The 18,662-nt window shown below is 41.2% G+C and overlaps 1 protein-coding gene across 1 annotated transcript in view; it reads right to left on the bottom strand.

Moving 5' to 3' along the window:
- SUN5 (Sad1 and UNC84 domain containing 5) overlaps nt 1-18,662 on the bottom strand; it is a 60,874-nt gene that overhangs the window by 28,173 nt on the left and 14,039 nt on the right. Inside the window, exons 5-8 of the mRNA XM_036753011.1 lie at nt 6,856-6,914; nt 6,303-6,376; nt 3,365-3,399; nt 1-109 (exon numbers count right to left, since the gene is read on the bottom strand). Coding sequence (XP_036608906.1) covers nt 1-109; nt 3,365-3,399; nt 6,303-6,376; nt 6,856-6,914 — 277 coding nt within the window. The remainder of the gene's footprint in view (nt 110-3,364; nt 3,400-6,302; nt 6,377-6,855; nt 6,915-18,662) is intronic.

Genomic DNA, 18,662 nt, shown 5'->3' with positions numbered 1-18,662 from the left:
CTCATTAGACATGACTTTTACTTCTTGGACTTTGGCTGAAAGTTGTTTCATGAGCCTGTACAGGGCTTGGATTTCTTCTGCATGTTTTCTCACCTTCTCCTGGTAATTCCTTTTGGAGGAATGAACACAAGGGCTAAGAGGTGAACCTAAGCGTGTCCAGTCAATAGTTTACATGCAAAAGATCTAGAGGTATGAGTGGGCCATAAGCTCCACATTAGTCAACAGGGTGAAGCAGCAGTCAAAAAAGCCATTGATGTTAGGCTGCATACTTATGTCTAGAATGGAGGAAGTGATTGCTGAGTCACATCCGGTCAAAACAAATCTGGAGAATTGAGTCCTGTTCTAGGAACCATACTTTTAGGAAGCATATCAACAATCTGGGACACATCCAGATGGAACTGTAATTAGAAATTCTGGTACCAGGATGAAGGGGGAAGACGGAAGGAGATCCTATGGAGAAATCTCAGACCTTTGGACACAAGTCCCCCTAGGGGAGGAACCTATGTTCATTGCAAGGATAGAGAAAGTAAGCATGCCTTTTGGTAGCTACTTATTTTAAATAATTATTTTGCTAACTAGTTGCTAAGGTCAATTGTTTCTACTTGCTGAAAGATTACAAATGCTGTCATTCCTCTTTAAATTTCATATATGTATGTGTATATATATATATATGTATATATATATATATATATATATATGCCTCAGCATAGTTACTGTTCTTTTTTCAAAGGAGGTGGCTTAAAGGACTGGAGACCATGCTGCACATGAATTGAAGAGGCAGAATAGACTGGAGAAGAAATAGGGGAATATGATTCCCCTTTTTACCACCAGTACAAAAAAAAGAATATTCAGACAAACAGCATTAAGGGACTTGCCCAGGGTCACACAGCTAGTAAGTGTCTGGGCCCGGTGCTCTATCTACTAGGCTACCTAGCTGCCCTGTGGAAAATAAGTAGGGTTAACTCCCTGGATCACAGATTTAAAACTGAAAGGGACCTCAAGGATTATTGAGTCCAAACCCTCATTTTATAGATGAGCTTAAGTGTCTTGACCAAGGTCACGCAGGTCAGAGGAGCAGAGGAGCAGAGCTGATATTTAAACCAGTTCTTTGGACTTGTTTTGCTTGGTTCCAGAGGTCAGAACTAGGGACAACAAAGGTATTGAATGGAGGGATAAAGTTCCTAATGTAAGAGAAGACTTCTGAATAATTAGGCTTGTCCCAAAGTGGAGGCAATGAGCTTTCCCAAAGGAAGAGCCTTACCTTTCCTTGTCTGTAAGATTGGAGTAATAGTAGCAATACTACTGTCTCACAGGGCCATGGTATGCATCGAATGAGATAATGTATGTCAAGCCCCTTATAAACCTCAAAGAACGATGCAAGGGTCAGTTACTGTGATTATTATTTAAGTGAAACCTGAGTACTTTTGTGTGTGTGTGTGTGTGTGTGTGGTGGAGGTAGAGAGAATAGCTGCCTAGGTTTGGGTTGGATTAGGTGACAGAAACAACATAGGGGAACAGGCCCTGGTTTAAGAGCCCAAGCACCTGGATATCCATCCTAGCTTTGTTCCTTATTATGCCTATGACCCTGGGCAAGTCACTTTTTTCCTGGACCTCCGTTTCCTCCTCTCTAAAATGAGGCATTTCATTTAAATGGTCTGAGCTCCGATGTAGCTCTGAGCCCTGTGGTCTTATGACCTCTGAGGTCTCTTGTAGCCCTTAAGCTTTAGGTTTCTGTGATGCTTCTGTGTGAAGTTAAGCATTGCCATTTGGGGGACCTTTACAAGGTTAGTGACCCGGGGTCAGTTTCCTGTTGGATTTTAATACCACTGATCTAAAGCTGGAAGGGATGTCAGAAGCCATCTAGTTCACCCTTACTATTTTGCATATGAAGAAACTGAGGCCCGGAGATGTTTAGTGACTTGCCCAGGATTGCATAGTTTATAAGTGTTTGAGATGGGATTTGAACCCAGGTCTTTCTGGCTCAAAAATCTCTAAGGTTCCTTTCAATTCTAAAGCTATGATCCAATGATTTAAATCAACTTAGACAGCCATAAGAATTTGAAAATATGTGATAACCAATTGTCCACAAGCAGCCTCTCATTAGTAATTGGCCTGTGATTAGTAGTCATTGCTCTTGAATGTTAGGTGATGATTTAGTTATGGCCTCATGGCTTGCATATCTAGAGAGTGCTGCGTTGTCTCCAGTCCTCCTGGTGAATATCAGGCCACTGAACCCAGATGGCCCTGGAGGAGAAAGTGAGGCTGGTGACCTTGCACAGCCCTCCCCCCCTCACTCAAATCAAAGTTTGCTGCAAGTCATGTCATCATTCCCTGATGTCATGGTCCTCTTCGAGAACTAAGGACAAACACAACAACAACAACAACAATCTAGAGAGTCCAACTGAGGACAAGATTGGCAGGCTGTTAAAACTCAATTATGGGACTTGAGTTCAACTCTGGCCTCTGACACTTACTAGTTGTGTGACCCTGGGCAAGTCACTTAACCCCAATTACCTCAACCCCCTAAAAACTCAATTGTGCTTTTTGGAAAACATCAATGCTTCAAAAGTTCCATGATTTCTTCCATGAAAGCCCTACCTTCATTGATACAGATCACAGTATGTTTCATCCCACATAGACGGTCTTTATGAGTTATTTGGCTGATAAATTCATCTTCCATTGGCTTTCTCATGGTAGTGACCCTCCCTATGCTTATCTACAGTATCCTTTAGACAACAGACACAGTCCATGTCAAACAACTAAAAAGAACCATGGGATTCATTTATAGATTTCTCTTATCCATGATCTCCCATCCGTACAGGTAATTCACACTCCCTTGTACTTGGGCCTTGGTGCCCATCTTTGTGTAACATGATTGACCCTTTCCTACCAGTAGGAAGATGTTGACTTTGATTGATTTTTTCCATCGGTGGGGATATGTATACATGGATACAGCCACACTCTCTCACATGCTCCCAAGACCACATGTATAAGATGGATTTGAGGGATTTTATCTATGGCTAAGGTTGGGGTCCAATCTATGTCTAGGATTAGGACTTAGTCTGTGGATGGCAGTCAGGTTTCAGTCTATGATGGGGATTGGGCTCAATCTTTGATCAAAATTAGCATTCATTCTTGAGCTTAAGGTCGGAGTTCAGTCTAGTCTAGATTGTATTCTCTAGAGTAGAGGCCAAGGACAAAGATATGGTCTGTCCAGGTATTTGTGCCTTAGATTATGACCTCATTTACAATATTCTTTAATATCTGAGCTAAATGGCCAGCATCCCTGTCTGTGTCTATGTCCTGAGTGACACTAACTTGGCTTGAGCAGGAAATTGTGTTTTTCTTAAGAAATCCCTCTTACCTTAGTTCACTGAGTGAAGAAACAGAGCCTTTGACCTAGGAAGGCAAAGGAGACACAGTTGGCTATTTTGTTCCCCAGCTTCACATCTTCTTTATGCATGGATGGAGCAGGGTGGGCAGTCAGTCTCTAGAAAGCTGAGTGAGCACCTTAGGGTTCTATTGTTCCCTCCCCAATTCCCTCCCTGGAAAAAGGCCCACCAGAAAATTCCTTTCTCTCCTAGCCCATAAAGCCAAAAGGATGATTAGATCTGACTGTCTCTCCCCTCACATAGGGATTTAATCATCAACAACCTTAGGCCCTATCTCAAGACCGAAATATTATAGAGCTCAAAGAGACCTGAAAGACCATCTACCCCAACAACTTCATTTTGCAGATCAGGAAACTGAGGCCCATACAGAAGGAAGGGATTTCCTGTAAGCCCTGGGTGACCCTGGGCAAGTCACTTAACTTCTGCTTGCCTCAGTTCCCCCAACTGTAAAATGGGGATGATAATAGCACCTGGCCCAAGGTCATACAGGTAGCAAGTAGCAGACCTGGGAAGAGGAAAATGAGGCCAAGAGAGGGGTCCGAGGTTAGCAGAATCCCATCCTTTGACTCAGAGATGCAGATCTACCCTTGGAACTTGGAGACTTGGGATCAAAAGTCTTTTTTGTTATTGTTCAGTCGTTTTAGTCGTATTCAACTCTTTGTGACCCCATTTGGGGTTTTCTTGGCACAGACACTGGAGTGGTTTGCCATTTACTTCTCTAGCTCATTTTACAGATGAGGAAACTGAGGCAAACAGGGTTAAGTGACTTGCCCAGACACAGAGTAAGTGTCTGAGGCTGAATTTGAACTCAGGTCCTCCTGACTGCAAACCTGGTACTCTACCCACTGAGCCACCTAGCTGCTCCTAGAAGTCATAGGATTATAGATTTAGAGCTGGAGGGCATGTCCAAAGTCATCTGGTCTAACTTCCTTATTTTATAGAGGCTGAGTGACTTGCTCATGGTTATATAGTCTGTAACTGGCAATGTGGGGAACCCAAGTCCTCCAGCTCCAGATCTAGTAGTCTTTCTTATAGGCCTTTGTGGTGGTGCTTGGGGATGGCAGGCAGAGCTATATTTCTCCAAAGGCCTTCAGAAGCTCCAGGAAGTCCTCCCGGTTCAAGTCCTGCATTCTCCAGATTGTGTTTCCCCACCCCATCAGCCCACAATGAGATCCTTTGCTCTTTCTTCTGAGGGCCTCCAGTTTTTTTGGTCCCACATAGCCTAGTAATTGATTCTGTGCCTGTAGGACTTAGTTGTCTTATGTCTGTGAGTACTATCTCCCCAGCTAGACTATACACCCCTTGGTGAGCTGGTCCATGTCCGTTCCCCATTTTGTCTCCTCCCCACCTCAAGGAAAGGCTGGACACATATTTTAGGACTGATTGAGATGCTGGATTTCATTGAAAAATCCACTCTTCATTCATTAATCATTTATAAACCACCTACGACGTGTCTAATTCTAAGTATAGTCATGCTGCGGATGCAGGGGCAGGGAATGGAAGGGAGGAAGAGACAAAGATGGGCAAGGTCATTGTAATGTAGTAGAAAGAGACTCACAGTGAAGTCTGCATTCTAGGTCTGTTTCTTTCCCTGAATTGCCATACACCCTTGGACAAATGTCCCTCATATCTAAAATGACGTGGTTGGACTTACAAAGTCACAGAATCATAAGCTCTCAGAGCTAAAGGGGACCTTAGAAGGCATCTAGTCCAACCTGGATATGAAAAAGACTTTCTTCTAAAATATTACTGAGAAGTGGCTATCCAGCTTGAAGACCTTAGGGGCTCCTTCCTGCCCCTTGTCCCACTCACCCCTTCCCTTAGCCCTACCACAAGCTTTACAGCTAAGGAGAACATAGAGGCCCAGAGAGGTTAAGTGACCTGCCCAGGGTCACAAGTCAAGTGTCTGAGGCACATCCTCTTGATTGCAGTGCCCTATGGACTATGTTGCTATTCAGTCTTAAGGGCATCCTATCCCTTTAGAGACGTAGGCTGTGGGATTCAAATTATCTTTTTTTTCTGAACTCTTTTGAAATCCACTCTTCCTGAAATTGAGGGGGCATGTCAGCTTTCTTCTCCTTATATATTAGACTCTAAGATTGATAGTCACTTCCTCTTAAGGCTTCCATCATTTCTACTTCAGCTACCAGTTAGATGGCACAGTGGATAGAGCATTGGGCCTAGGATCAGAAAGACCCGAATTCAAATCTAGCCTTAGATACTTCTTAGCTGTGACCCTGGGCAAATCATTTAATTTCTGCCTGCCTCAGTTCCCTTAGCAGCAAAATGGGGATAGCACCTACATCCTAGGTGTGTTGAGGATCACTAGCACAGTGCGTGGCACGTAGTAGATACTTAGTAAATACTTGTTTCCTCATCTTCCCTTATGATAATCACAGTTCCCCTCACTGATTCCTCTACTTTTTGAAGCAGGTTACTTCTAGTTCAGAGATTTGGTGGTTCAGTGACTTGGGCCAGAATTCAGGGTTGGGATGCTATTCTAAGATTCCTTTCAGCTTTGACATTCACTTTTCATTATGGAACATGGTCAAGGAGCTCACAGACTAGTGGCATTGGAAAGGCACAGTCAGAGATACTGGTTATACACAATAGAGTGCGTTTACTACGCAGGAGACAAAGTTCACTTCATTTTAAGGAACATTTTTTTGAATGTCTATTTTATCTACAATTCTGTCTCGTTTGAGGTTGTACACTGGTCAGGAAAGCTTCCTGGAAGAGGTGGGCCTGAGATGGGCCCTGAATGCTAGGCAGAGTTTGGATAGCAGAGTGGAGGGTGAGGGTGTCCCAGGCAGGAAAGCGCTTATGTGTTTTGGGGTTTGGAGGCTATTAGGTTATAGAGAGGGGAGCTGTGGGGAAGAAGACCAGGCAAACAATCTGAATGCCACCCACCTCACCTGGAGTCCTCATGTTCACTCGTCCTGTATCCAGTTTGGTTGGCAAGTAAATAGCGATGCACCAGAAGGCTGTGGAGGGAACAAGAGGGAGAATGAGGCCCATCCCACTCTTCCAGCCCCAGAGCAGCCTTGAGACTCTAAGAACTAGGCGGCGGGGTTTGTCCTTACTAGGTGGTACCCTTCGGGAGACTACAAAAGGTGCCACCTACCCTCAAATCCCTTCCTTTTCTGCTTTTTTTGGATATTGGGATTCTAATCATAGCCATCCAAGCTGTGAATTGGAAAGACGTCTTATAGACAAGTATATTTTAGGATCATGGGATTTAGAACTGAGAGGTGAGGGGTGGGGCAAAGACTCTAGGACAGGAGGTGCTATCAAGGGCAGAAAATGGCACTAAGAGAAGGTGAGGGCTTCAGTAAAAGAGGTGGTGTGCAGTGGTGGGAGGGGCCACCCCAAACCAGCCCAGTGTCTTTCACAATTTTGTTGATGGTTGGTGCTACATCCACAGATCATCAGCCCAAGATTTCGGTTATATTTAGGTACGTACCAAACACACAGAAGAAGAGAATGGCCAGCTTCTCCACCAACTTATGGAGCAATATCTTGCTACAAAAAGAGATAGAGTACTATGTCAAGCTCCTTTGTTCAGTCATGGGGTAATCTAGGAATTTTCATAGACCTCAGAGGTCCTCTAGTCCAATCCCCTGCTTGATCCTCTATATAGCATCTCCCAGCAGAGGGGTTACCCAGCTTTGGCTTGCCCATCTCCAGTGACATACTACCTCCCAAACAGTCCATTTCTTTGCTTTACGTTTTAGGAAGTTTCCCCCAAGACTGAGCTGGAACATGCATCCAATTCTGCCCTTTGGGGCCAAGCAGAATGAGTTTAAATATTTCTTCTACCTACCAGCTCTTCACATATTGAAAGACAGCAGTCATTGGATCATAGGATTTAGAGCTGTCAGGGACCTCAGAGACCATCTAGCCCAACATTTTCATTTCACAATTAAGTAGAATGAGGCCCAGAGAGGTTGAGAGGTTAGATGACACAGCAGATAGAGTTCTGGGCCTGGAGTCAGGAAGACCTGAGTTCAAATCCAGCCTCAAACACTTACCGGGCAAGTCACTTAACCTCGGTCTGACTCAGTTTCCTTGACTGTAAAATAGGGATGACAGCACCTACCTCATGGAGTTGTTGTGAGGATCAAATGAGATATTCCTAAAATGTTTATCATGGTATCTGGCACATTATAGCTGCTTAATAGATGCTTGCCTCCACTCCCTTAAGTAATTTGGCCAAAGTCACACTGTGAGAAAGTGGTAGAGGCCTGATTTAAACCTTTGTCTTCTGCTTCAAAATAGTGCCTTAAAATTTTTTTTTGGCATGTCGATCTGCTTTCTTATGTTCAGTTTTGAAAGGTATACCTTTCTTTTTTAAAATTTTATCTGTTTTTTTTGGAGGAAGAAGGTAGGACAATTGGGATTAAGTGACTTGAACAAGGTCACACAGCTAGTAAGTGTGTCAAGTGTTTGAGGTCAGATTTGAACTCAGGTCCTCCCAACTCCAGGGCCAGTGCTCTACTCACTGCACCACCTAGCTGCCCCCAAGGTATCCCTTTCTTATGCTATAGCTAGATTTTATCAAATATCACCTCTGATCTAGACAGAAATGCAATTTGACCTCATTGCACTCTATCATCCTCCTTTTATGCACTTTTAAAATTCATCCCTTTAACAATTTTACTAAACACTAAATGTGAACACTGCTTTTCCCCTTTGAATTTGTTTTATGTTTATCTTTGTCCAAGTTGTATTAACTTTCCTAAATTGCTAGTTCTCTGAGAGAAGGCAGGATGTAGACAGGCATTTAAGTGCTTACTATGTGCCAGGCATGGTGCTGAGTGCTCTAGAAATATCATCTCGTTTGAGCCTCACAACAACTCTGGAAGGTGGTAGGTGCAGTGATTTCCCCCATTTTACAGATGGAAACACTGAGGTAGATGGTATTTAAGAGTCTTGTCCTGGGTCACACAGCTAAAAAGTATCCGAGGCCAGGTTTGAACTCATCAAGTCTTCCCCATTCTAGACCCAGGGCTCTAGCTGCTACACCATCTTTATGAAGCAATGTTCTAGCCGTGTTGAGTACGATGCATTTATTGTACATAGTAGGTACTAAAAATGTTCCTGGAATGAAGAAATGAATGAATGAAATGAGTGTCAGGTTAACTTTAAGTTTTATTTGGTCACAATACAAAGCCACTCCCTTATGGTCGGTGCTATTTTTTTTTTGTCACTAAACTAATATGGTTTCATGTCTCAGCATTCTCAGAAGGAACATTGGTTTTGAGAGGCACAATTTTTGATTCATATCTGTGGTGTGTGGATCGGGGTAGAAACCTATGGTAGGGGCAGCACAAATATAATTAGAGCTGGGGCAAGGGAGAAGAATGGTGGAAGGGAAGACATATACTGAAGATCAAGGTTGCTTCCTTCCATTTTGGCTGGGGTGTGTCTCCTGACAACTGTCATCCCATGGCCCAACCGCTAATCAGTTCCAGACCTGGTCTTGTGGAATACCTAGAATTCAAGCTTACTTCTTTGACCTTAAGCCCATGCTGACTCAAGTGGAGACCCAGCAGGGTCCTATCTTTGCCTGGTTCAGGTATTGCTGCAGGGCTGGTTTTCCAAATAAGTGATGTAAATACCCAGAGGATATGATTTCAGAGATGGTGGAAGGACCCCTCACTCTAAGTCTTCCCCTTGGCCATGATATTCATGCCTGACTACTAGAATGTATTGTTTTAAAACCCTGGAAACTAAGGGGGTGCTCACTGATTGAGGAATAGCTGGACAAATTATGATCTATGACTATAATTAATATTATTGTGCCATAAGAAAAGAAATGGAGAGTTTCAGAGGAAAGGGATAAGACCTCCATGAACAGATGCAGAAGAAAGCAAACAGAACCAGGAGAATAATTTAAACAATGACAACAACATTATAAAGAAAATATAACTTTGAAAAACTTTATCACTCTGATCGATGCAGTGACAAACCACAATTCCAACTGACCAAAGATAAATCCTGCCTCTCCCTTCCTCCCAGAGACACAATGGATTTAAAATTCAGAATGAGACATACATTCTGGGATGTGGCCAATGGGAGAATTCACTCTTCTGGTTGTTGCCTGTTTATTGTGAGGCTTTTTTTTTTGTTCTTTGTTCTTTGTGTTCAATGGGAGGAGGTTGGAATGGGAGGGAGACAAAATGAATGCATGCTAGTCAGATTTATAGAAAAAATAATTAAATTAAGTAATAAAAAAAGAAGCCTGTGCTTCATTCTCTTTCATTAATCTGTCATGAAATCACTTCACTCTCTTACAAAAACAGTGTCTGGGAGGGGGCCATAGTCTAAGCTGTCGTTAGGCATTGGCACCTCTCAGTGAGGAAACTGAGCAGTCCTTCCTTTGAGCTGACTTGGATATAGCATGGGTAGGAACAATCAAAGAAGGAGATAAGAGGAAGGAAGCCAAGCTTTAGGACAAGCACCCTGAAGTTGTTGGGGAGATGAGGATCACCCCCCCCCCCACGGGGACCACACTTTGATGACTTCACCTTTCTGTTGACCACCAATAAATGGTAAGAGGTCTCTTCCTCCCTTCTTGATTTATTAACCTACATTTCTGTACTCTCACCTCCTGGGCCATTTCATGGAGGATAAGTATTGAGTGAAAAATTTATTTAAGCAAGTCACAGTTAGGAAGACTAGGTATGAGCATACTTCAAAAATAAAACAGAATAATTTCTGGATTAACCATGGTTTTGGATGATACGTGGTTTGGGCTGCTTCTCTCAGAATCTATAACTGGAAATCAGTTCAGTACTGGAAGCCAGCTAGTGCTGCTTAGAGAGTGTCTGTGGCTGTTTAAGTGTGTCAAGTCAACTGGTTTTGTTTTTTTGTTTTTTGGCAGGGCAATTGGGGTTAAGTGACTTGCCCAAGGTCACACAGCTAGTACATGCATCAAGTGTCTGAGGCCGGATTTGAACTCAGGTCCTCCTGACTCCAGGGCCGGTGCTCTACTCACTGCGCCACCTAGCTGCCCCCAAGTCAACTGGTGTTTATAGAATCTGCTTGCTCTTGAGCCTTTGCCTGGTTGCCATGGGGGACACAGAATTGGATCATCTAGTATCTGACCATGGGAAGGGGGAAACCTTCTCCATGGGGAGTGAAAACTAATGCATATATAGAAGTTAGATAATATTATAGAAACATTTGCGTCCAAGGAACAAATGCTTACTGCAGGGTCTTGGAGGAGGAAGGGTTCCCTGTGGGCTGGAAATGTCTTGGGAAAGCTTTTCTAGGCCTTGAAGGGAAGGTAGGATTGGAGAAGAGAAGGAAAGGCACTATTGATAGGGAAGACAGTGAAAGTATCTAGAAATGGCCATGTTTATGGTACTCTTGGGGCCTATGACTGGCTTAGCTGGATTTGAGGAATGATGAGGGGGTAACTAGATTTAATAATGTCTTGGGAAATTTCATTTTAGAGAGAAGCAGCAGACAGATGAGCATAAAGACAAACCACCAGGGTGGTGGCGGGGGACCTGGAATGGTTCTGGTGTATCCCGTTGCAGAAGGCAGAGTGAAGACTCAGTGGCTTGGGACAAAGACTCATTTGCCCCATGCCAGTTATAATCCCATAGAGAAAGGGGATATAAAGTATTGAGAGACAGGCAGATTATGGAGTACCTTGAATGCCAAAATAAGAGTCAAATTCAAATATAAACAAATCCTGTAGGCCACATATTGACCCAGAAAACCATAAAACTAACATTAGCTACATTGTATTTGTTTTGTTAAACAATTCCCAATTACATTTTAGTCTTGTTCCCTGGGGCAGCTAGGTGATGCAGTGAGTAGAGCACTGGCCTTGGAGTCAGGAGGACCTGGGTTCAAATCCAGCCTCACACACTTGACACATTTCCTAGCTGTGTGATCTTGGGCAAGTCACTTAACCCCAACTGCCTTGCCTTTGCCCCTCCAAAAAAAACCTCTTGTTTTCTAAGCACTAGAGAGTTTTGCAGGCCCCAGGCAGCCACAAGCCAGAGTTTTGGTAACCTTGGGCCTATGACTGGCTTAGCTGGATTTGAGGAATGATGAGAGGGGTAACTAGATTTAATAATATCTTGGGAAAATTCATTTTAGAGAGAAGCAGCAGACAGATGAGCATGAAGACAGACTACTAGGGTGGGGCCTGGGGACCTGGAATGATTCTGGTGTATCCCGTTGCAGAAGGCAGAGTGAAGACTCAGTGGCTTGGGACAAAGACTACTGTAGATGATTGGTGGCCATTGAAAGTTACTGGGCAGAGGAGTGTAGTAATTAGAATTACAGAACATCAGATTTAGAAGAGACCTCAGATGCCATCTAGGCCAACCCATACCTCAAGGAGAAGGTGCTCTACAACATGGGAGGCCATGACATTTTTGCATGGCTATAATTGTTCAGAAGTTGAAGCTTTCCCTCATGTTGTCTTAATTTCCCTCTTCATATCTTCTCCCTATTAATGTTAGCTCTAACTTGAAGAGAGTTCTTACCTTCCTCTTTTTTTCATGTTAAAAATATCTTTTATTTTTTTTAATTTTTTTTATTTTTAGTTTACAACACATGGTTCTACATAATTTTGAGTTCCAGATTTTCTCCCCTCCCTCCCCCCTCCCTCCCCAAGATGGCATGGAATCTCATATAACTACCATGTATAACTTCGCATTGAATTAATTTATACACGAGTCAAGTTGTGGCAAAGAATTATGACCAATGGAATGAATCATGAGAAAGAAGAAACAGGACCAAAAAAAAAAACAACCCAAAAACAAAAACAAAAGAGAAGAAAAAAAGGCGAGCATGAAGTATGCCTCAATCTGCATTCAAACTTCATAGTTCTTTCTCTGGATGTAGATAGCATTCTCCATCGTGAGTCCTTTGGAGTTGTCTTTGTACCTTGTGTTGCTGAGAAGAGTGAAGTCTGTCAGGGTTGGTCCTCACAGAATCCATGTATCTGTGGTTGTGTACCGTGTTCTCCTGGCTCTAATCTGCTCGCTCAGCATCATGTGGCGTAGGTTTTTCCAGGTTGTTACGAAGTCCGTATCATCCCCATTTCTTATGGCACAATAGTATTCCATTACCTTCATATACCACAGCTTGTTCAGCCATTCCCCAATTGATGGGCATCCCTTTGATTTCCAATTCTTAGCTACCACAAAAAGAGCCGCTATAAATATTTTTGTACATATGGGTCCTTTTCCCACTTGTGTGATTTCTTTGGGATACAACCTTAGAAGTGGTATTGCTGGGTCAAAGGGTATGAACATTTTTATAGCCCTTTGGGTGTAGTTCCAAATTACTCTCCAAAGTGGCTGGATCATCTCACAACTCCACCAGCAATGTAACAATGTTCCAATTTTCCCACATCCTCTCCAGCATTTATCGTTTTCCTGTTTTGTTATTTTAGCCAATCTGACAGGAGACATGTGGTATCTAAGAGTTGTTTTGGTTTGCATTTCTCTAATCAGTAGTGATTTAGAGCATTTTTTCATATGCCTATAGATATCTTTAATTTCTTCCTCTGAAAACTGCCTGTTCATATCCTTTGACCATTTCTCAATTGGGGAATGGCTTGTATTCCTATACATTTGGCTCAGTTCCCTGTATATTTTAGAAATGAGGCCTTTATCAGAGATACTAGTTGTAAAGATTTTCTCCCAATTTTCTGCTTCCCTCCTAATTTTTGTTGCATCGGCTTTTTTTTGTACAAAAACATTTCAATTTAACATAATCAAAATTATCCATTTTGCATTTTGTAATGCTCTCTATCTCTTGTTGGGTCATGAATTCTTTTCTTTTCCATAAATCTGATAAATAAACTATTCCTTGCTCTCCCAAATTACTTATAGTATCAGCCTTTACTCCTAAATCATGAACCCATTTTGACTTTATTTTGGTATATGGTGTAAGATATTGGTCTATGCCCAGTTTCTGCCCTACCATTTTCCAATTTTCCCAACAGGTTTTGTGAAATAGTGAATTATTAGCCCAGAAGCTGGCCTCTTTGGGTTTATCAAAGAGTAGATTGCTATAGTTGTTGACTTCTCCATCTTGTCTTCCTATCCTATTCCACTGATCCACAACTCTGTTTCTTAGCCAGTACCAGGTAGTTTTGGTGACTGCTGCTCTATAGTACAGTTTAATATCTGGTATGGCTAGGCCACCATCTCTAGCATTTCTTTTCATTAATACCCTAGATATTCTAGACCTCTTGCTTTTCCAGATGAATTTTGTTATTATTTTGTCCAGCTCAATAAAATAATTTTTTGGTAGTTCAATTGGTATGGCACTGAATAGATAGATTAATTTAGGTAAAATTGTCATTTTTATTATATTAGCTTGGCCTAACCATGAGCAACCGATATTTTTCCATTTATTTAGATCTGACTTTATTCGCGTGAAAAGTGTTTCATAGTTATGTTCGTATAGGCCCTGGGTTTGTCTTGGCAGATAGACTCCCAAATATTTTATAGTGTCTACAGTAACTTTGAATGGAATTTCTCTTTCTATCTCTTGCTGTTGGGCTTTGTTAGTAATATATAGGAATGCTGAGGATTTATGTGGGTTTATTTTATATCCTGCAACTTTGCTAAAGTTGTTTATTATTTCAAATAGTTTTTTACTTGATTCTCTAGGATTCTCTAAATAAATCATCATATCATCTGCAAAAAGTGATAATTTAGTTTCTTCTTTTCCTATTCTAATTCCTTCAATTTCTTTTTCTTCTCTTATTGCTACAGCTAACGTTTCTAGTACCAAATTGAATAGTAGGGGTGATAATGGACATCCTTGTTTCACCCCTGATCTTATTGGGAATGCATCTAGCTTATCCCCATTACAAATAATGCTTGTTGATGGTTTTAGGTAGATGCTATTTATAATTTTAAGGAAGATTCCATTTATTCCTATGCTTTCTAGTGTTTTTAATAGGAATGGGTATTGTATTTTGTCAAAGGCTTTTTCTGCATCTATTGAGATGATCATATGGTTTCTGCTAGTTCTGTTGTTGATATGGTCAATTATGCTAATAGTTTTCCTAATATTGAACCAGCCTTGCATTCCTGGAATAAATCCTGCCTGGTCATAGTGTATTATTCTGGTGATAAGTCGCTGCAATCTTTTTGCTAATATTTTATTTAAAATTTTTGCATCAATATTCATTAGAGAAATTGGTCTATAATTTTCTTTCTCTGTTTTGACTCTACCTGGTTTGGGTATTAGTACCATATTTGTGTCATAAAAAGAATTTGGTAGGACTCCTTCGCCTATTTTCCTAAATAGTCTACAAAGCATTGGAATTAGTTGTTCTTTAAATGTTTGATAGAATTCACATGTAAAACCATCTGGCCCTGGAGATTTTTTCCTAGGGAGTTCATTGATGGCATGCTCAGTTTCTTTTTCTGAGATGGGGTTATTTAGAAATTTTACTTCCTTTTCTGTTAACCTGGGCAATTTATGTTTTTGTAGATATTCATCCATATCTCTAAGGTTGTTAAATTTATGGGCATACAATTGGGCAAAATAATTCCTAATTATTGTTTTGATTTCCTCTTCATTAGAGGTGAACTCACCCTTTTCATTTTTGATACTGGTAATTTGATTTTCTTCTTTTTTTTTAATCAAATTGACCAAAGGTTTATCAATTTTATTGGTTTTTTCATAAAACCAACTCTTTGTTTTATTTATTAATTCAATAGTTTTCTTGTTTCAATTTTATTAATCTCTCCTTTGATTTTCAGTATTTCTAATTTGGTATTTAATTGGGGATTTTCAATTTGCTCTTTTTTCTAGCTTTTGCAGCTGTATGCCCAGATCATTGATCTCCTTTTTCCCTATTTTATTCGTGTATGCATTTAGGGATATAAAATTTTCCCTAAGAACTGCTTTTGCTGCATCCCATAAGTTTTGGTATGTTGTTTCATTATTGTCATTCTCTTGAATGAAATTATTAATTGTTTTCCTGATTTGTTCTTTGGCCCACTCATTCTTTAGAATTAGATTATTTAGTTTCTAATTAATTTTTATCTTATTTTTCCATGGTTCTTTGTTACAAATAATTCTTATTGCATCATGATCTGAAAAGTATGCTTTGACTACTTCTGCCTTTCTGCACTGGATTGTGAGGTTTTTATGCCCTAGTATGTGGTCAATTTTTGAGTATGTGTACTGCTGAGAAGAAAGTATATTCCTTTTTATCCCCATTCAGTTTTCTCCAGAGGTCTATCATATCTGCCTTTTCTAAAATTCTGTTTACTTCCTTAACTTCTTTCTTATTTATTTTGAGGTTAGATTTATCAAGTTCAGAGAGGGGGAGGTTGAGGTCTCCCAATATTGTAGTTTTGCTGTCTATTTCTTCCTGTAACTCCCTTAACCGCTTCTCTAAGAATTTGTATGCCATACCACTTGGTGCATATATGTTAAACAATGATATTGCTTCATTGTTTATGGTGCCTTTTAGCAGGATATAATGTCCTTCCTTATCTCTTTTAATTAAATCTATCTTTACTTTTGCTTTGTCTGAGATTAGGATTGCTACACCTGCTTTTTTTACTTTAGCTGAGGCACAATATATTTTACTCCAGCCTTTTACCTTTACCCCGTGTGTATCCCCCTGTTTCAAATGTGTTTCTTGTAAACAGCATATTGTAGGATTATGGTTTTTAATCCATTCTGCTCTCCGCTTCTGTTTTATGGGAGAATTCATCCCATTCACGTTCACAGTTATGATTTCTATCTGTGTCTTTTTCTCCATCCTATTTCCCTCTGTTTATGCTTTTATTTCTCCCTTTCCCCTTCTCCTCCTCAACAAAGTTTTGCTTTTGACCACTGCCTTCCTCAGTTTACCCTGCCTCTTTATTCCTCTCCCTTACCTTACCATTTCCCACTTGCTACTTCTCCCCTCCCTTCTGACCACCCTCTCCCTTTTTTCCCCCCTTCCCCTACTACTTCCCATAGGACAAGTTACATTTCTAAACTTATCAGGGTGTTATTCCCTTCTTGAACCAGATCAGATGACAGTAAAACTCAAATACTGCTCTTCTCTCTCCCTTCTTTCCCTCTACTATAATATGTTTTTGTGCCTCTTCATTTGGTGTAATTTACCCTTTTCTACTACCTCCTTGCCTCTTCTCTCATGGCCCTCCCTTTACATCTCTTACTTATGTTTTTTATCCTTACATCAGTTAATTTATGCCGGCATTCACAATCTGTGTGTATCCCTTTCAATTGTCATAATAGCTGTACCATTCTCAAGACTGACATATATATGTTTATATATAAAACATACATAAGATGACATAATCCCACATAAAGATGCAAACAACCTGCCCTTATTGGTTAATAAGGTTTGTGGGTTTTTTTTCCCCTGGTTACCTTTTTATGACTCTCTTGAGTTTTGTATTTGGAGATCAAATTTTCCATTGAGTTCTGGCCTTTTCATCAGGAAGGTCTGAAATTCCCTTATTTCATTGAATGTCCATCTCCTTGCCTGAAAAATTATGCTTAGTTTTGCTGGGTAGTTGATCCTTGGTTGTAGTTCCAGCTCCTTTGCCCTTCGGAATATCATATTCCAATTTCTCCTGTCTTTTAATGTGGAAGCTGAGAGATCCTGCGTGATCCTGACTGTAGTTCCATGATATTTGAATTGCTTCTTTTTGGCTGCTTGCAGTATTTTCTCCTTGAGTTTGTAGTCCTGAAATTTGGCTATAATATTTCTTGGTGTTTTTAGTTTGGGATCTCTTTCAGGCTGTGATCGGTGAATTCTTTCAATGACTATTTTGCCCTCTGGTTCTAGGACCTCTGGGTAGTTGTCTTTGATAATTTCTTCGAAGATACTGTCAAGGCTCTTTTTTTCATTGTGGATTTCCGGTATACCAATACCTCTTAAATTGTCTCTCCTGGGTCTATTTTCCAGGTCAGTTGTTTTCCCAATCAGATATTTCACATTTTTTTCTATTTTTTCATTCTTTACATTTTATTTTACTACTTCTTGGTGCCTCATAGATTCATTAGCTTCCACTTGTTCAACTCTAATTTTTAATGAGTTAGTGTTTTCATTTTGCTTTTTAGTCTCCTTTTCCAGTTGGTTGATTTTACCTCTCAGGGTGTCATTTTCTCTATTTAGATTCTGAATCTCCGTGGCCATTTTGCCAATCTTATTCTTTAGGGACTTTTCCATTTTTTCCATATTTTCTTTTAGCTCCCTAATTTGGTTTTTAAAATCCTCCTTTAGCTCTTCCAGCAATGCTTTTTGGGCTGGAGACCAGTTCACATTATCTTTTGAGGTATCAGATGTATCTATAGTGTCATTGCTGTCCTCTTCCAAATTGGTATTTTAATATGCCTGTCTCCATGAAAAGAATCTATGGTCCTCGTTTTTTTTTTTTGTGTTCTTCTTCATGTTGGTTTGCTTTTTCCTGGCTTTACAACAAATTTCTGCCTTTGGGGCTCAGCGCTCTCTGTCCCAGCTTTCTTATTCCGGGGATTGTGAGTCTAGAATTATAGCCTTCAGTTTCCTGAGGTGTGGGGGAGGGGTCTGGCTCCCTGACGTCTCACTCTCTAGGGGTGCTCTCCAGCACTGTTGCTCTTCAGCAATGGTCTCAGCGTTTTGTTGTTTGAGCTGATGTCTGGCACTTCCGCTGGGGGAGCAAGATTACGTCTGGGCTCCTGGTGTTGACCCCTGCCAGCTCTGCCCCTCTGGGACTAATGAACTTCTACTGTTTGACCACTGAAGCCCCACTTCTTTCTCCTCTGTTCCAGCATTCTTTTTTTTTCCTGAGGAATTCTCTGGGTGAGGGGGGGAGGGATTAGAGCCGTTTACTTGGCCATTATGTCTCCCGGAAGTTCAAGAAGCCTCGTTTCATTCCTTCGGGCTGCAAGTCTCAGGAGTCGGTGTTTCACGGCTGGTGGCATTGCGCTGCCTCTCGTCGCTTTCACGGACTGCCGTCCTGTGTTGGGAGGCCTGGGGATCTCCGCCGGTTTCGGGCGCCCAGCTTTCTCCCAGCCTGTCTCCCATGTGGATTTCCTAGCCGGCCGCTTCTGCTTTGGTCTGGAGCAGATCCCCACGCCAAGCACTCTCCGAGCCTACAGATTCATGCCTTCGGCCTTTCAGACTCTCTGGGCTTGGAAATTTGCCCCACTCAGACTGCATGTGGTTTCTAACTTTCTCAAATCTGCTCAAATTCACTTTTTTATAGGAATCTGACAGACCTTGTCAGAGAGCTCCGGTAAGATGCTGTTTTCATGCGGCCATCT

The sequence above is a fragment of the Trichosurus vulpecula genome, chromosome 3 (genome assembly GCF_011100635.1).
Source record: "Trichosurus vulpecula isolate mTriVul1 chromosome 3, mTriVul1.pri, whole genome shotgun sequence".
NCBI classification, from domain to species: domain Eukaryota; kingdom Metazoa; phylum Chordata; class Mammalia; order Diprotodontia; family Phalangeridae; genus Trichosurus; species Trichosurus vulpecula.
The sequence above is the reverse complement of the archived record's forward strand: the minus strand, read 5'-3'. Positions and strand labels throughout refer to the sequence as shown.